Genomic DNA, 20,235 nt, shown 5'->3' with positions numbered 1-20,235 from the left:
AGACAGGAATCATCGGCCCTGATGGCGATGGAAAATAATTCCATCGAAACGTTGGCAGCGATTGAGATCGTGGAGCTTACCAGGATGAAATCCCGAGAAGAATTCACTGCCACCATTCACCGGGTAAAAGTGAAGTCCTACACAATACTATCAGTCTCCTAGGACAGCGCTTTGGTCAGCGCAGTGGCTCGTGGACCCAAAAGTTCGTGTTCGATTCTCAGTCCAGATGATTTTTTCCAATGTGATTTCAAAAAAATGCACTACAAAACAAGAACGAGTTAAAAGGAAAATGAACAGTGGGTTTCAAAAAACCTTAAATGATGAATATCAAGATTAGGATCACCAATGAAACATGCAATTGAATGAAGTAGACTTCACCACAGACCAGAAGCAAACCGACCGTTGGAGTGAAGAACTCCGATTTTCTGACAAATAAAACTCATTTTCAAGATTCGGAATTGTAAACAGCCTCGATTACAGTTTTACTGGACAAAAATTCATATCCAAATAATCTTTTAGAAGTTTATCATAGTTTATCAAAGGAGAGAAATCGTCAAAAAATGTACGCGAAAGTTGAACCATACATGAGATAACTCTGCAATATACTCAACAAAGAAGTTCACTTAGTTGCAGTCGCTGGATCCGACAGGCATCAACAACATTTTCAATGGATTTAATTTTGCAAAAATATCGGGGAGATGCAAGAATAAACCTTCGATATTTCCAGCAACACGGCATTCACAACATTTCTCGCGGAAAATGGGACATCGGAAAAAAATGAAAAATCAACAAGTTACAAAGCACATTGTGGAGCTTCTATCCCGCAGCATGAGCTTGAGAAATGGGAGGAAAAATCTGTAATGAACGTCCCGAGCGCTCGCAGAGGATCAAAGCAGAATTCCTCCGTAAATTAATGAATTTCAGCTTTTAGGTTGACCCCATTTTTTCGATTCCAACTGGTCCACGGAGAGAAAAACCTTAAGCATATTGCAATCATGCATTAATCAGATTAATGCGCAATGCGAAGGATACCACTGAGCCGCTGAAAATAATCTTAAAGAGGCCAAAAGCGGCTTAACTTGATGACTTCAGAGGATGAAAAATAGATTCGAACAAGCGATCAAGGGAACTTTATTTTATAGACTCCACTCAGCTCCAAAAGGGGAACTTGGATTGAATAGAAAATTTTTGTGACTAAGAAAAAATATCAAGATTGACATTCCACAGGTAATTAACGAGAGATTTGTCCATAATGATCAAAGCAAATGTCTCACTCCACAGATAATTTATTGAGCAGAAAAATTAGGTAAGAACCTAATAAGAAAATAAAACTATGAATGAAATAAAACGATTTATAAGCTAAAATCAAGACTTTATGACCTGTCTGAAGTATAAAACTACTGAACACTTAGAAGTATTACAAAAGTCATTTAACGTAAAGGCAGAAAAGAGTATAAAACCTCGAATACCCTACAATTTGCTTTCCAGGAACATCAGCACCTTGATCAATGCTTTCCAGTGCTTTGCAGACCAATGCTTAGCAGTGGGAAAAGACAACGCTGGTTGCTCTTTAAAGCAGCCTCTACCAATCTGCGTTCCACCGGTCCTGGGAGCAGCGATGATAATTGTGGGGATCGACGAGAATAATGCAGGTTGAAAGCATCACAACTCTGAAATTGATAGTAATTGATAAGGCTAAAAGCTAGAACAGGCGAATTGATCAGAAAATTGACATGACAAATGTCTGAATGAGGAATTTAGCATTATGTTCTTGATAAGTGCCCCATACAAAAACATACCAACATAAGAGACATTCAGGGAACTTAGACTACATGGCGTATCGGAAATTTGCGATGAATTAAAGTCACGTTACTGAGGAAATAAACCAAAAACTCCGTAATTCAAACATTATAATGTTTTCCTCTACGGCACGAAACTTTTTCCAGATCCCTAGAGAATAAAACAAAAAAATTCTTCCGATTTCCAATTCAGCACATTTTTTCATCGCAGGAACACTCCATGATTTATTTTTATAATATCTCGTCTCATTCATCCTTCCATAAGCTCCCATTTCTCAGTTGGATAGGGTGGATGGCAAAAAGGGGATGGATTTGTGATTGCGAATCTCAATACGCTTATCGCTGTTCTTGTTTAATGGCGAGATTGCTTTGATGTTCGGGAAGGTATAAGGAAGAAACTTCGTCCAAGATCTCGGAACGGGGTAAAGAAAGAGATCCGATCGGTTCGGCAAGGCGAAGAGACAGAGATACAAGGAATAAGAAACGGAGCAAGAGGAGAAGGAGGTCTTTACGAAACTCGTCTTGAGTAAACAAGACGCACACACACACACTTCTCCCTCGCGCCGGGATACCGCCTTGCAACTTCCCCCAGAGAATTCCTAGGGCCTGAACCTTACGAGCAAACACCATCCGAGGAAACGAAGAAGAAGAAAAAATGAAACAAAGGCACATCGCATGCAAACAAAAATTTAATTACTCGAGATCTGTGCCTAAAACCCCTCTTTCCCTACGCACACACCCTGCTATAGGTATACCCTTACCCCGGTGATCCCCCGTCCCTTCTCACATCTGTAATCGGGTCGGCAGAAAACATAAAAAGAGGGTTAGAGGCCTTTGTTGCGACAACTCGTGCGCAAGGGTTTCAAGCGATTTGCGCTGCAAGCAAGGTGAGGTGTGCATGATGCCATTACCAAAATTAAATGCGGGTCCTAATAACTCATCGCTCAAGACACTGGAAGAGAGGCTCCTGATTAAAATAAAAGAAGCGCGTTAACTGCGGATAGTGGTGGTGGATATGACTGACGGATGGAAGGCTAGAAACTTATACTGGTTAACACAAGACATTTGGCGGTTGGAAGAACTAATGCGGAGTTCCCAGTCATCATTTTCGGAGTAAGATAAAAAATTTCTTAAAGGCACGGCGTCATCACCTCTTCCTGAATACTAACTCGCTGCGACCAGACTAATGATACAACGCAGCGCGATGAAAAAAGATGGCGACAAGAGTATTCAAAACATTATACACCCGACGATGTAAAAGCACTTCCTTTCAAACACAGCATGAATAAGGCTTTTTTGCACTGTCGATGTTCAAAAATGGTCACGCCAACCCTCATACGATACAGTTATGACATTAATACAACCCCCGTGATAGACAGTTCTCCTAGAAAAATAGGGACAAAATTAACTGAAATATTGCGATGGAGTTTTTGGACCATTTCGAAGAACAATAGAGCTAACGCGAGTAGCTGGAGTACCGCAAATTCCGTGTCCATTACGATGAAAACTCCTGTAAAGATATAAATGGATGGAATTCTAACAGCGGTTGACCCTATTCGTCGCTCACATATCAAAATGCAACCATTGGTCAGACTAACCAGCATAAGATTAGCATATCGGAAAAAAGCACAACCGGGGCACATTGAGGTCCTTCAATGAGAGGAGATGGTTTACTTCTTACACCGCATAATCGACACTATAGAGGCATGAAAGACACCGTCGCTCGGTAACAAATGACTGCGCGGACAATGTCTCAACCGCGGCACGGCAACTCCTTCGGCCCAGCGACTTCGCGGCGACCTTGAATGCCTACGACTAAATTCGCGAGGGGGCATCGGACGACCTCGAAGTTCGGATCCCAGGAGGTTGGATCATGTTCCAAGATCTTGAGATCACACTGGAGACATTAGCGTTACGATCGCTGCGGCAAGAACAAGCCATCGACATCCTGAGGCCCGAACACCAATCTATGTATGTACATGGTGTACCAACCGTTCCGTCAAGATAAGGAACGGATTCATCATCTTCAATACATTTATCGAAACAGAAAATTTCAATTCGTTTTCCCACACATCCATGTCATGTTCTGAAAATGAAAAGACAAGTGATACGGAGTACCGATCATGTAAAAGAACTCTCCCCTTTCTGGGGAATACAAACTAAAGAGAAAAATATAATAATCCGTGACGTAGCACAGTATTGAAACACCGGGGATAAGTGAATAAAACAATTTGGTCAGAAAATAATCCAATTTGAATTTCCTACCATACCTGTACATGAATATTATGTATCGACATTGGGATAAAAGAACTTCTATTTCACGAAGAACAACATAATTCGCCTTCGAAACGCTGTGTTGGTGCCAATATGCTCACCAAGACGTGACTTTAAAACTTAGTAAATCTTACTATTTTTGGGAGTAATTTTTCGGAAAGACCTTAGATCTATCAGCACACTTCACTATTTACAACGAACATTAAAGTGTATGGCAAAGCTATTCGGGTTAAATCGAGCACCACCATAGGCAAATGACATACCACACCAAGCAAGTAGATGGGGAAAGAAAGTATTGCTGTAGAATAATCAGAACGATGACTGGTGGGAAAAAAATGGATGGAAGCTTAGAAGAGACAAGAGCGTCGGCCACCGAAGACCTGCATGGTCTGGTGGACCACGATTATGGACCGAGTCCCCAGAATCATGTAACTGCCGAAAGAGAGCCGACGAAGGAAACCAGGAAAAAAGAGGCATACGGCTGCGGAGCGAATCGACAAACAAAAGACGGGGAACTGAGCCGTGGAATTGGAAAAAAAGCGAGGGGCCGCTCGTGAGCGAGAAGGGAGGGAGGTGAAGGGCGGGATGAGGTGGGTGATTCATAAGTGACCCGAGCAAGACTCGACGTGCGTCAAAGCAAGGGATGGATGGGGCACCACGAGGAGAGGAAAAGAGTGAGGTGGGGAAGGAAGCGAGGGGGGAGGCCGCCAAATGTTGCGCGGAGGAGGAGGCCTCGAGGAGGAAAGAAGCGCCGACTTCCCGGAATGTGTCCAGACGGACGGACGGAATGAGAATTTGACTCCGCCGACTTCCTCTCTCGATACCAATGGCCGAACTTCGTGTCCACAACACAACTAACCATAAATGAAGCAAAACGGTCATCAAAACGTATGAACATCCTCCGAGTTGTTCCTTGGCGTTGTCGCAGCTTTCAGACGATGATGACGTTTCAGCCCCAAATATAGTAGCATCGTTCGTGATCTGAACGACGCAGGCGAAAAGTTGTCATGACTACGATTATCCCTTACACGAGTCAAAAAAAAATCGATGACCGATAGGGAAACATCGGGGCACATGTTGCTAACTTGACCAACAAAATAATTTGGGAAATATTAAACATTTACATTCCGTAAAAAGTGATTCACGTACAGAAGGAAAATCTCATTAACTACGAGAGCATTTTAGTTAAATAAAAATTATACCTCATAATGCATTAACACCTAGGAGGTATTATGGAGATTGGTCAAGATGGGATTGCTGAAACGATATCTAAAATCGTAATAGTAAATGCAAATAATTGTGACAAGACGAACAGTGAATTATACAAAGAGAAGAAATAAAAAATAATGCTCCAACACCGATGACGTTAACCCACATGCTAGATCTGGAGAATTTCGAATCCCTAGAGAATTTTTCTCTAGAGAGCGAGGTGAGCAAATAAGTAGAATGACAGAAGAAATACGAGGATCAAATGGATCGATGGAGTAATGAGGAAGCCCTAAGAAGAGCAGGAGAGAAGAGAAGCTTCTGAAAACCTTGATAAAAAGACGAAACAACCTAATCGAGTTTATCTCGAGACATGATGGCCTGATACATTGATTAGAGTATATGGGGCTGGTAAGGTAAGATGCGAAAGGGAAGAAATACATGGGTTTGAAAAGATTATCTGAAGGAATTGATTTGAGAGCTACGTCAAACCATAGAGTAAGTATATACTTACTCTATGAATAGAATATACGGAATATACACATGAATATAGAATATACTTACTCAATGGTCAAACCAATCACACGATTGTTGACCAGTGATGATGATTAAAAATAGAAGTCACCCGAATTCTGATGATTGTATATGGTTGATTCTTGACTTAAATTTTTCCAATCAGACAGAAAAATACTGTAAGATTTAGCATGCCGGGTGTTTTTTTCTTTTTGCAAATACTACTGTCGACCTCTTGTCCATACGTCCCCAACCACATGCCCGCCTGAACTCCCCTGGGCATCATCCCACCGCCAAGCGCATACCAACGACACACTTTTCCCCTCCTCTAATGAGAGACGTTTACGGCCTGAGTTATTTCTTAAGGTTCCATTTCGTCAAATGAAACTTTCGACCCCAATTAGTTTGGGCAAGGCGACGCGATCGGTAATCAATATTTCCTTTAATTAACGCATAAAATATCTACTCATCTGTTCAAGTCTTGGCAAAGGTCCGCAGAAAATGAATGAGTTAGGAGGAATGACATGCTAAGAAGTTATCGTCAAGGAAATTGCTGAAAAACGTAGTTCAAATTTCCGTAATCAGTACGACGTAAAAAAGTGTTTAGTAATCCTACGCATCATATCAATAAGTATGTTCCGAGCATGGATCATTTCACTTTGACGCAAAGATTCAGAGTGTTATCCAACTACTTTCCGATACACACAAAATAATTATCGTGTTCATAAAGCGATAAACTAACTAACTCTGCCAAAAATACAGAAAATTGTTTATATTGATAATACCACACATCAAAAAGTGGGCGACAAGAGATTGGAAAGCAGCAAATAAAAATAAAAGTCAACGCGAAGTTTATAATTTATTGACTTTCCCCAAATCGCCCAAAAACCAAAATTAAATTTCCACGCTTTCGCAACCCGCATTTCAAAACGATCCTTATCGTGGATGTATAATATGAGTACGTAGAGAACGGCTTTGCCAGGAGTGAATGAGGAACAAATATCTTAAAATATACCATTGGAACTTGAATTACGAATCTTTGTGACTCCGCAGCGTGATCGCAGGTAAAATTGCAATATGAAACTGCGTGTGGAAAAAGGAGTCATCGCATAGCGCAATATTTCACGTCACAACGAAACACGGAATTTGGCATGGTCTGTATATACGTACGGTCCGTATAAAAGGACCATGGAATTAGATATTATTTCTTCTGCTGCACACGATGAGTATAATCTTATCTACCAATAAGTTTGTGCAAGAAGGGTAGCGAGTATGCTAATAGTATTAAAAAAATCAGCAACACGTAAATTATATCTTGAGTCGTACTCGCTACTTGAATGCGTCCACGAGTACCGCGAGAAAGATCATACATACACAGAGCTCCGCGAATAGCGTCTCAAAATGATCTCGAGGGCCAACGCGGTGCTGAGGAGGTGGGCGGCCAAAGACATGGGAGAATGTTTGCGTGGAGGTTCGAATTCCTAGGAAATAATAGACCGTGGGACTAGGCGGAGAAGCGACCACAGGTGAATGCGGTTCCACAGAAGGAGAGAGAAGAGGCAGACGAAGGAGAGCCCGTGAAAAAGAGAAAACCAGTTTTTGGGCCCTCGGCAGTCATCAGTGATCGGGCCCCACTCGGGAGGAGAGCTTCAACGGCGCTGAGGCTGAGAGTGGAGGTGTACGCGTATCTCTTGCCGACCATAACAAATGTTCACTGTATGTTTATGCTTTCATCATTATGCCGCTGAGGAGGGGGAATATAATGCGATCTTATGGCTTTTGCTTCACAAGTAAACAAAATTTAAGAATTTACAAAAGCAAATCTCAGGTATGTTGTTACGTAACAATATTGATCCGATGAATTCTGCTCTAAACAAAATCTTTCGGGCGATACAATAAACTGCTCGAAATGTACCCTCATATATGCTATCCTATTGGATATATCATTCACCTGTGTCATGATTTTATTCTGCTTACTCAGAGTATCTCAATATGTGCCATAGTAATGGAATTAATAAGTACATACGGAGAGGAGTGAGGAATTGCGAGCTGAGCCAAACCAATTTTAGGTTTGTTGACTAATGACGATGACGAAGTACAGATTGTGTAATTTACAACTTTTCTTGAACGAGGTGATTACAAAAAAATCCTTGTCTACGAGAAGATTAAAAATCTAAGGAAATTATTGCAATCTCTATGCCAAAATCTGAAGATATGTTAATTTTTCACTTCAACTAATGAGCCGTTATCATAGTTACATAACTTATGGCAACCTCAATTCCACATCCTTCCTTTTAGAGTGCCCAACTTTACTTTACCGGCAAAGCTTGTTTAAGCGGGGAAATTTTTTTAAGATCAAATCAAAATCATTATTATCGAACTCCATATAAAAATGAAAATGCATGCTATTATGAGCATTATAATTTATTACCGTAATAACTCTAGCAAGCCAACAAATAGATCTATGACCATTTACAACGACATTAGCAATCCGACAAGGTTGCACTACCTCTGCGTTCGGCCAAGCCAGCATTCAAGAGGACAGCCGCTGTTTAGTAGCGAGCATGTTTTGGAATTCTGCTGAAAATTCCGAAACCACAACGCATGAGGCAGAAGTTATGAAAGGAACCAAGGGGACATCTAATTTCTCAACTTTCGCGGCCTCGTAAGCATAACGGGAGCGTTTTCAGGCTCAAACAATGAGACTCCAATCTCGACAATTAAGTGCAAGCAAATAAGGAAATATACTGCTACTAAAAGAGGTCTGACTGACAATGAGATGCTAAAACGTAAAGTACGAAAAACCGCGAGATCATGCGATTTTGATTTTAAAAAACCATTTCAATACCTCTCACATCATGCAGCGGTACCAACCATATGAATGGAAGAAATAAAGGATTTATTCCGTAACCACGCAATGAAAACAAAAGTAGAACCGAGTAACTCTCCCCGACTTAAATATTACGAAAAATAACATAACCATCAACGACTAACAATATAAAGGGACCAAACTCAGTGCAACAATGAAATAAATTAATCCATACATTAAAAAATATGGTCAATACATGGTCACGAAAACTGTACGTACAAGTGTAAAAGATAAAAATGTTTTCAACTCTGGACATTGCAATGAAGAAACTACCAAGGATGAATACATTTGACGACATTTAAAAAGAGTAAACACATCAACTGTACTGAGAGAGAAATCGTAAAACGAAGACACTATTTAGCCAAGTCTCGATAAAGAACACCATATTAACAAAGTCTGCTTACAGGGTTTCTCTGAACAGCAATCAGCATACAGTCCACATCTGCCTTTGAGGAACAATTTTAGGTCACCTACTATTAATCAAATCACTATCAAGGGTTGAAATCTACATCAAAACGTTAAATGTATCATAATGAGGAACGACCAATTCAAATAAGACTCACACTCTCTCTCTTGCAGAAAATAAGAATATTAATGAAGATAGGTTTCTGGAACGATGAACAGCATTTCATTTGAAAATGAGAGGGATCTATGAAATTTTGAAAGGCGTTAAGGTTACAAAACTTTCTGATTTGGTAGAATTCTACCCGTAGAAAAGGTTGAGAAAATTCACCATGACAGAAAAGAATGCGTTTGAAATTCACACTTTAAACGAGTCATAACACCATCGGACGTTATTTCACGATTAAATCTCGATCGATAGAAATTGCGAAGCAGAATGAAGCAAAATAGCAGAACTGATTAACGATGAAGCAATTCCAGGGACTCCCACAAAAATTGATATCATATTTCATAACGAACTCCATGAGCATATCAAAGAGTAGGCACCTTCTTCAAACCTTATGTGAACAGTAAAGACGCTAAAAAATATCAAAACTGACGACGGTATTTTAACAAACCATGATGCATGAGGAGTGCCTCTTTGAAGATAAACTGAAGATCCACGGTGTCCAAAATGAAGAAACGAGACAGCACTGAACCTCAAAAATGTACGCAGATGAGACACAAGCTAGTAACAGACATATTGAATTAGTAATAGTGATAATCATGAATAAAGGCAAAAGCTGTTGTGCAGCGCATGCGTAACCCCAGCCAGTTAAATTCCGCTTCACAGGAGTAAATTTAATTTCATTGGCGACTCATCAACTTGATTCCTATAAAGCGCCCATCACAGTCATCAGTCGAGGGTATAAATATAAGCTAAACTCAAAACAAGCTCACAATTCGCCCATAGACTAGGATGAGGCGTGTTAAGATGTCCATCCCCTCAGGATCTCCGGGGGAGAATAGAATTTTCCCGAAACCTGTTTGGAGAAAATTGTTTTCATTTAGTGCGTGAGCGCGGCATCGACCAAAACCTCGTTTGAATTGCAGATGAAGACCGAAATAAGCCCAGCAGCTCCCCCCAAGGGATGACTGGTCCTCACAGCAAGCTTCCATTAAGACGTCATGTTCATCGACCAACAGCAGCCCGGTCACAAGAAACGCAGCATGAGTAGATAACACTGGAGACGATACGTCGACTCTCCCAATTATCGCGAACGCTCCCATTTCCGAGAAATTAGGATCAGAGAGCGACAGACATTGCGCCAAGACCAATTCCGTTCACTTCAACGGAGGGCCGTAGACATCAAGTGACGCGCCAAAGCTTCAAAAATCACCATACCAACGGCAAACAGAGCACTTAGACGCAAGGCAACAGTGATGCATGACGGGATGTCATTGAGTGGAATAGTACTTTGAATTTATATCTCAAAGATTCCTCTAAAAATGCCTAAATTGCATTATAAGCAAAAAGTAGATGCAGGGTAAATCTTTTAGGAATTGCATTGCGTTAAACGTGCTGCCTTCTTCGCCGGAATGCACTGTCACTGTGAAACACAACCTGACTGGCGTTTTCGGAATATATCGCCATTGACAATTGACGAGAACCAAACGGTGACAAAATAAATTCACTGAACTATAGCTGCCTTTCCACAAGGAGAATTACTGCCGATGTAGGGTAGAATAGAAACCAACTAGATATAATGGAATACACCAGAAAGACGCATACAGATTCGACGAATGCACTAGAGCAGACATGATTTCGGTGGGAGATAGGAAGAAGATGGCTTGATATGTTATCAAGCGTTGAAAATCTGCATATTTCTTACAAAAAAACATACGTGAACTTACCTTAAACTGACTTCTCGGTGTAAAATATTAGAAGATTAAATGATAGAAGAATCGACTTGAGACTTCTGCAAAGTCAACCTGAAACGGTAGCTGATTGAGGACGGATGCAAGCTAGGTGTCGACGGTAGGGTTGACGTTATTTCCTTCGTTTTAATGATCGACGAAAAAATTGTAGAAGCAGTACACCATCATGACATAAGCTTCAAATTACGAAACCCAAGCCACCATTTAGGATGACACATTGTTCCTTAATCACTGAATCCTTCACCTCGAGAGATCATATTACGCAATTTGCCAAATGGCAGTCAGGAGGATGATGTCGATGGGTCTCCGGGCGTTACGGTTCGAACAAGAAGATTCTTCATTCTCTTCTGAAAGGAAATCGGTCGTCGGCAGAGCTCCGCCTGCATTTGTGCATACGCAGACGAGGTCAAAGTGGCTCGGGAGCGTAATTGGCCATTCATGCGCGGACCGCCAGCCCATCTCAAAAGACTGGGAATGGCGACACAGTGGAAGAGGAGTGGTGTAGGAGGAGAAAAGGCATTATAATCAATGCGAATGCGGAGAGACAGAAAGAGAAGGCTTACGAATGTGCACGGTTGGGGTCCGGCTAGATAATTACAAAATGACGTCGAATCACTGCCACGGTGTGAATGGAGTCATTAATAACATGACTTAAAACGAGAGGCGGTCAGATAAATGGTACGGCGGGAGTAGGCAGACTCTCAAAAAAGGACTACATAAACCCTAAAAACGAATTAGTACCGAAGACCTTCAATAGCATTGGCGTAAAACGCCAACAGCTGATCAAGAGCCACAAAATAAATAAAGATCAAAAAGGAATAGAAATAATTTCCATAAATATGCAATATAGCTCGCGAAAAATTATTATTAGGACCAGATGCAACGCCAAGCTCAGTAAGCATAACCTAAAATATTACAAAAAGGAAATCTTGCCCCGCCTCGAAACAATGCTATAATTTCTGACAAACTTGAATTATTTTCGAATTGTTGAAGTTATATCGGGCGTAGGAGTATAGGGAAACTATTGCCGAAATGGTGAAACACGCCAACAATTCGACAGCAGCCACGACTAGCACAAGATGTTGCGATGGGTATGAAACTCCGCGCCAAGGTATAGCGCAGACGGCTGATTCTGGCTTCAAATGCGTTGAAGAATCTGTTACCTCCAACTATATTCATCCCAAAAATTTGGAACGATCCAGGCCTCAGCAAACAAGGACAACTTATTTGGCTGAAAACCCGAGAGAAATATAATTACTCAAGGAGGGATTCAAATCAGGTTCATAATAAAATACTATCTCCCCGTGAAGAAGAATCTAATATCACATAATGATAAAATTATTTTTAATGACGTATCCAAAGGACGCACTCTGACACAAATTCCTAATTACCCAGGTAACGAAGAAGCACTTGAGGAGAGCACGATAAGATTCCCAATAATCTTACTAAAAATCCTACTTATCTAACATAAATACTACTAATCTCACTAATAAGTATGCTCAGGATGGAGAAGCAGAATGAAATTTAGATTTCAACGCGCAGCGACCAACGAGACAGCGGTGCCAAGTCGATACGCGGATAGTCCACCGACCTTGCAAACCCATCCGCTGGACTTCCAATGCTATTCAGTTTCCACTCGAAGAATTGGCGTTGTCAATCCCAGCCCGCCATCGTTACGCAAATGCGTATTCACAATCACCCTGCCTTCACTCCCAAACCGGAAACTGAACACGCCCTTACTGCCACGGATCGACACTCCGAACTTGGCTTTGTTGACTAAACTCCCTTCGGTGATATTGCTGAAAAATGCTACCAGTCGAAGAACGGCAACGGAGAAGAAATTCACCGCGCTAAAAACAAGGATGAATCAAAGCGATATTTTCCTCAAAATTTGAAAACAACCACTGAAATTTATTACGATTGTTTGTGTAAACTAATACCAAGTATTTTATACATTTAATTCAGTAATTCCCCTCTCATCATTTTCAAAATAATGTACGCGTGGTAGTAGTGATGAAGTCGGTAGCACGGTACGCTTAAAGTTTTTACTTACCAGACGAAAAACTTAGTGGCATAACGTAGGAACAAAAGGAATAGTGGATATGTGGTGAGGACGCACCCCACCCCTCCCATGACGCGGCAGGAGACATCACAGAAGTATAAAAAAATACAATGCGCCTTAGAATGTGTTGCGAGTAAAAAAATCACCCTCTACCATAAATCCTAAAGGCTGATTTCGGGGCACTTGCCATGCAGGATCTTAAATGAATGTGGTGAACGCATAAGGATCCAAATATAACACGATTACAAAGAAGCGGCACGGCCAGAGAACTATTTCACACGCGACCAGATCCAGAATCTGGACACTTGTAAGGTTCTTAAGATGTAGCCTGTGCTTTAAATACGATTCTGATTGCACGAGACACTGTGGTTATCTGATAGTTCAAGGGGAAATGGAGCTTATTACATAGGTTTGCAGTAAATCATTTACGACTGCGCGACTTACAAATTTAGTGGGTGATATCTCAAGTCGCAAGATCGTGAGGGAAGACTGGCGACAAACATACTTGTAGCCTCCAAAATGGTATTGGCACGTAATTTGGTTTATTCTGAGTTGCCCTCGATAATCGTCCAACAGCATTGAATATAAAGACATGTAAATGAATGAAAGGATCACTATTCGACTAAAATAACCCACCTAAAAAACAGTTTCATTGTAATCTAATAAACTTTTCGGAGGTACGTAAGTGAGCCGATACTTTTTTTGCATCTGGCTGAGGCACTGTAAAAGCGAAAGTGGACGCGATTCGCTCTTGGCTCGCGTAAATATAAGTCAGAGCTTAGTTGAACGGGAGAACAACACGTGGGAGAACGGGTATTGTGCGGCTGAAGCGTGATTCACATGGCCTCAGAAGGGCGCTGCGGCAACAAACCCCCCACCTCCGTTCGCCCACGACCCAGAGTCGAGTGGTGTCGAAAATACTGTCCACGCAGCAATACCAGAGTGCGAAGGAATTTCCGAACCGAAAAACAAGCTGTGGCTTCATCAAGGCAGAAGAACAGACTGATCTTTGTATTTCACCAGCTATCCTGGGGGTGCGCTGAGTCACTCCGCATTTTTCATGTCAGAGGAAAAACTACGGGAGAGGATATGAGAAATATTCATCAGTGACTTATCCACAAAAACGACTAACGTTGTTAGGAATAGTTCTACCGTGATTGCTTCATTCATCAGGAAGCTTGTTTATGTAACCTATCATAAATTATGACGCAACATAAAATTAAAAAAAAAAATTATATTATGTTAAACCTCAGGATATCGCGGAGTCGAGATGACACAGTCCGATTTTTGGGTTGTGGGTAGTTATATTAAGATAACGCAAAAATAATTTTAATAATATCCTCTATAAACACGACCTAAGTACAAATTGAAATTACCCTTTCCATTGAAAATCAAATTAACTGGGATTTGTGGGATATAACACCCACAGCCCCCTTCGGCTGTGCCACTAATAAACGGGAGGTTCGACGTTACTATTTCCGTAACCACAAGGTAGCATTCACGAACCCAACTTGCAGACTTGAAAACTGATATAAAAAATACTTATTTTGTAAAAATTCCTCCCTCCCAAGCATAACAAGAACACCGTGCATTTAAGAAAGAGTGGGAACATGATACATCCTATTCGCTGAAGAGAAATATCGAACTCGAAAGAACCTCACAACGTAAACGAAGTTCTGTAATTTGATGTCTTAACCACTCTCAAGTCCTTCCGTAAGGATAACGATCGAAATGAACAAGAAATCTCAGTGAGAAAAATGGATATATGGTCTCATAAAAATAAACCAGTGAATTCAAGAAAAAAGATCATTGATAAATGGCTCACTTGAGTACACTGATAGCGTGACGGATACTTCAGGCGCAGAACTGATACCTCAGATACACAAAGCTTAGCGGTAAGTTGCAACAACTTGGAGGAGCTGCCACATTAAACAGACAAGATTTTAAGTTGCTGGATGAATTAAATTCATAATAATTACTATTGGAAACTGAGGGTTGAATTATTAAGGCATATTTGAAGATCACAATCCTCGAGAAAATATATCGAAATATTAGATTCTATTATGTGGCAGTACGATTTAAGGCAACATTATAAAAGAAATGGATAAAGGTATTGGCAATAATTAATGTACGATCTACTTTCAACCAGTTGCAGTTCGCTTCAAAACGATTGCTGGAAGGCTTTTCATAATTTTTAACGTATACTTCCTCCGATACTAATTCAATGTAGCTTACAGCGTTGTGCAAGTTGGTCAAAGTGTAAAACACCAAAAATACTGAAAATGTGATTACCAAGGTATTATGCTAGTGAATTCTATGCGAACGACACCAACAAAGAAATATTTTTTAAGTGCAACAAAAACAACCCCACAGACATGCGGCCGGTGCATGCCAATCATGTCACCAAGGCTCAAAAAAGTAATGAAAGCTGGAAACATAATGATAATGGCAGGAATAAAATGGATACCTACACCAAATAAAAGCACCGAATAACTAAAATGAGGGTAATCAGGCTCAGTATCGACTCAAAAGTAAAATAAAATAATATAAAAAACATGCTGCTCCTGAAATCCTCGAGAAAAAAATGTAATAAACCTTTCCGTTCCGAAATTTTGTAAAAAATAAAACGCTTATGGCCTTTACATCGCAATATAATATAGCTTTTAGAGCACTGCACATATAATTTTTTAACACAGGTACCCACATCTTTCTGCGATTCGAAAATATCATCGCACCACGAATCATGAGGCACGAGAACACACTAACTTGCTACGAAACTACTGGTTCTCAAAAGTATATCAGAAAAAAAGCATTATTCGAATTCGCATAATAGTAAAAAGCAGCAGGTTGGGGAAGGTGTGGATTCCGAAGAGCTGTGATATCCTTGCCCTGGAGGCTTGCAGACGAAAGCGGCTGATAAAAGAGCTCACTCAGTATGCATGGATGGCGGCCAGAAGACAACTTAAGACGAGGACTTGCTTCCTTGCTTTGCTTCATCCTCTCCCAAATATCTAGAGTCAAGAGTCTCCCTCAAGTGTCGTCAACCCGTTGCAAGGAAAGGTTTTACTTAGCGGGTTGCCATATGATTTATTTAAGTTTTCGTGGTCGCAAATTTTGGCTTACGACATAGAAGGCGATGTGCGTAATAGCTGCAGAGTGAAACTCCAAAGAAAGTGCATCCAGAAAATTGACAGAAGCTCGCCGTCACATCACGATAATTATACACTACAAAGATCACGAAGAGAAAGGAATGCAACCCAGATAATCATGTCATCTTGAAGCATGCACCACTTCTATGCTACCTGCCAACAGGCTGGTTGTCTTGAATGTGGAGCTTCTCCTCTTGGAGGCAATATACCGTAAGTAAGTCAAGACAACAACTAAGAGAAAAAACGTTGAAACTACTCCCGCAAAGCTCAAAGCAAAGAGGTCAGCCTCAATCTACAATGATACGATCATCCATACAGGAAACAGGCTTCAATTCCATGGTAAAAGACAGAGTTTCCATCCACGCGAACATCGTCATTTTTCGAAAGCCGATTCCCGGAGACAGGTGAGCTCGCAGTCCGCGCTTAGTCACCGTTTTCGCATGTATTTATCTCCGGTTTCAGCTGCTTCAGAAGTGGTTCTCTATCTCTTCTCATCGAGACGGCAGGAGAGACATCCGCACTCTGGGAAGTAGCTTTGCAAGCGGCCCTGAAATGTTGGCGCGAGGGTCGTAAACCGGTCCTCCTACTGCGTGTGGTGGTTAAGTCCACAGCCCCGACTCCACGCCTCCCATCACCTCTCTTCGTGCATCTCCCCTCAACAACACTCGGATCGTCCGCTTGTAACCACCAACAGATGAGCACCAGAATGTTACGAAATGTCGACCACGGAGCTCAACGAAACCAGCTGGGCAGTAAACCCTCGATCATGGTCCACAGACTCCACCTCGATTCGACGAAATTATAAAGCAATCCATGAAGAGACTGCACACATATTTTCAGCTGCAGAGACACGAAAGACCGACTGCGGCCAGGCGCGAAAGAATTATTTATAGGTAGTTCAAGATCCACAACATTCCGGTTCCAAGGAATAGACTAGAAGAAACATACAACAACCTAAATTAGAAATGTAACACAAGGTAATGGAGTTCTTAACATCAACCATCGAACATTCCTTATCCATGCAAAGAGGAGGAGAAAATGAAGACTTAAGACGAAGAGAAATACAATTTCCACACATCATGGAAAGAAAAATCTTTTTAGCGATGTTTGAGTGGTGATTTGAGCTCTTAAAATTTGTTCTTAATTCTAGAAGCGACAGAAATATCTCGATCAGTGGCGTAGCCAGTGCGGGGGTCCGGACGGACAAAATATAAAAACACTATTACATGGCTTCATTACAAAAAAAAACAACAAAATTTTGAACAATCATGAATTTACAAAAGATTTCGCTGACAAACGACATTTTTATCATGAAAAGTGTTAAAATTAGTTCAAAACCCTCTACTTACAATTATTACCGTTTTCCAAATATTTTCTTCCTGCTGTTGGACCCCCCGAATGAAATTTCGGGCTACTTCACCGATCTCTTTTGCTAATTATTTTCATTAATTCAATTTACAGCTCAAATCCCACATCCCACGAGCATAATTTAAAGAGGGTTAGCAAGAAAGACTAAGCACCAGCTCCTTTTCACCCTTGCGAGCCGCCATGTTTACAGAATCGACATAGCATGTTCACGCTTGCAAACATATTGAAACGTTACACGCCAAAGATCATCAACAGGGAAACTACTGAAACACTTTCCAATTGTATTATTTGCCAAACCTTTTCTGAAGGATCAGTTTATAAAAATCATTTCAATACTACCCACTCGTCCAACCGATACGGAGAAATCCTTACCATCACACTAAAACAAAATAAAAAAACGCAGCATGACCAATCTATAAAAAAATCGACACTTCCGAAATTCAAAGAAGCAAACATAAAGGGCAGGTAAATATACATTCACATCGGAGCCTGTGAATTATTATCTAGCAACAATATGTTTTCCTAGCTACATAAGAACAATAGGTTGAAGCACAACTGCTTTGACCTCATTCGGACACAATATATGAAAGGTAAGCATTTCTGAGACGAAATATATCATTCAAACTGTGAAAGGAAAAATATGAAGCAAAGCTCAGCAAACGGCCGTCATCCTCGACCTTATAATTATATCAACAAAACATGGGTGGACTTATTTCCCTCTAGTAACAGAGCGATAAGAAAATGGGAAAATTGAGAAATTTATTTGTGGGAATGGTTTCATGGCCACAAGATAACGAAAAAGAAGAAACATAAAACGATGATGAAAAGGTATCGATAAAAAATATCAAATCGGATGGCGAGCAAAGCAGTATCAATGCAGAGGCATTAGCAGTAGAAACATTCAAGTTGAGTCAGCGGAATGAATTACATCAATAACAGCTGACCGTGGGTGGCACGCTGGGATTACGAGGTAGAACAAAGGAATTTCCTGCCTAGGCCACGTCAACAAACAATATATTCGTAAATAAACACAGAGCTACAAGAGCGTCAAAAATGATCACTGAAAAATTATAATGCAACACAACAGTAATTGAAGGCCAAAATAGAGAACGCAAGCGAAATTGTTTCCCTGTCTTCCCAATTAGTAAACCTCTTAACTACACCCTCGAACGTAAGGGAAAACAGGAGGTGAACGAAAACAGGATACGAATACACGAAGCTAGGAAAGAAAATAAAGCTCACCATCGGGATATGGCTCCTCCCGCTGGATGTGGTCCATGAACAGGTTGGTGACCAGGTAGAGGTGGCCCATGCCCCTCGGGTCGAACTTCGAGGAAGAGCGGTATGCCCGCGAGACGTTCGCCGAGCTGAACTCCACCGGTTCGAAGGGCATCACGTTCCTGAGGTCCTCGAACGAGGGCGAGAGACCCTTCTTGGCCGTGGGTTGCCCGGAGGCGCCCATCTTCTGCAGGGCCTTCTTCTGTTGCTGCTGTAACTGCCATTGCCTCTGAAGGTATCGATGCTGTTCCATAATGGACAAACGCCTCCTCTCCTCCACCTCTGAGGACACCCCGCTTCCACCGCCACTGCCGCGCGCGGCTCGCGCCGTCGCGCCCTGGGTCTCCAACATCAGGACGACGAGCCCCAACATGACGAGGATGGGCCAGGCGGCAAAGGCGAACTTGGCCCTTCGAGAGGGCCGCCTCGTGCGAGTCGACGTTGTTGTTTCGGGGGCAGGCGAGGAGGGCGAATCGCCGCCATCGCGGTCCGAGGCTACGGCTTGCCCCCCGCACATACTCCTAGTCCTCTTCCGGAGTAGCTGATGCATCATCATCTCTTCGTTCCTCTCTCTCTCGCGCTATTCCCTGAGAAACAACCCGAGGATGTTTCACTCAATGCTCCTCTCCTCCTCTCTCTCCCTTGTAACACACACGCCTGCGTATTATTGACGCGGTACCCCCCTCCCTACACCCTCCTCGTTCACTACACCTCCCGCCGTCAAACCGAAAAAAAGCCCTCCCTTTTAATCCTTTACCTTTTTTTACAGGATGCTCTACCTAAACGTATGATGCAAACACCAAACACACATTACGTTCACATACACATTCTCTCTCTCTATCCTGCACTCAGAACAACAACACTTTTTTGAAAAACAAAAAATCCAGTCCGAGCGAAATAGGAATCCTCTCCCTTCAGCCTGCACGGCTCTTCCACACACACTGTGTCAGTTCCGGTGGGATTGATCGGGGCAGCATCGAAAACGGTATCGCTAAGTCCATCAGGTGGCGAAAATAAAGGTTTAGGAAGCCTATGGCGGAATGTTTCTCACAGAACGCTGGAAGAGAACGGCAGCAGCCTTCTCTGCCGAGAGCCTCCGACCACCGCTCCACACGACGACTGTCGATTGGGTGGAATGCCTCGAATGGTCGGCTGGAGGGGAAGAGGGCAGCACGGACGGGCGCGAGGGGGGAGAGGGACCGGGACGACGGCAGCGCCGCGGCCAACGCTCGGTGGGAGAGTTGGAAACTATTTTATCTCGGTGTCCTCTCAGGCGTAGCTTATCCGTGGCGAGGACCATGTTCCGTGGGAATATTGCCGGAGTAGAAGAATGTAAACATTACTAATCAAGAGAAAGGAAAAAGAAACCAGGGGTACTCAAAAGATAATAAAAAAAAC

General features: G+C 41.9%; 1 protein-coding gene across 10 annotated transcripts in view; it reads right to left on the bottom strand.

The window, feature by feature from the left end:
- Nucleotides 1-19,968, bottom strand: part of LOC124169661 (prominin-like protein) — a 164,293-nt gene extending 144,325 nt beyond the window's left edge. For all 10 annotated transcript variants that reach the window (XR_006867197.1, XR_006867198.1, XM_046548316.1 and 7 more), the window contains exon 1: nucleotides 18,802-19,968. Coding sequence is in view for 8 of the 10 variants with exons in the window: in XM_046548316.1 (XP_046404272.1) it covers nucleotides 18,802-19,393 (592 nt within the window). In the remaining 2 variants the exon portion in view is untranslated. The remainder of the gene's footprint in view (nucleotides 1-18,801) is intronic.
- Between the last annotated feature and the right edge of the window lie 267 nt (nucleotides 19,969-20,235).

This window comes from Ischnura elegans, chromosome 1 (genome assembly GCF_921293095.1).
Source record: "Ischnura elegans chromosome 1, ioIscEleg1.1, whole genome shotgun sequence".
NCBI classification, from domain to species: Eukaryota; Metazoa; Arthropoda; class Insecta; order Odonata; family Coenagrionidae; genus Ischnura; species Ischnura elegans.
This window is presented reverse-complemented; position numbering and strand designations above follow the sequence as displayed.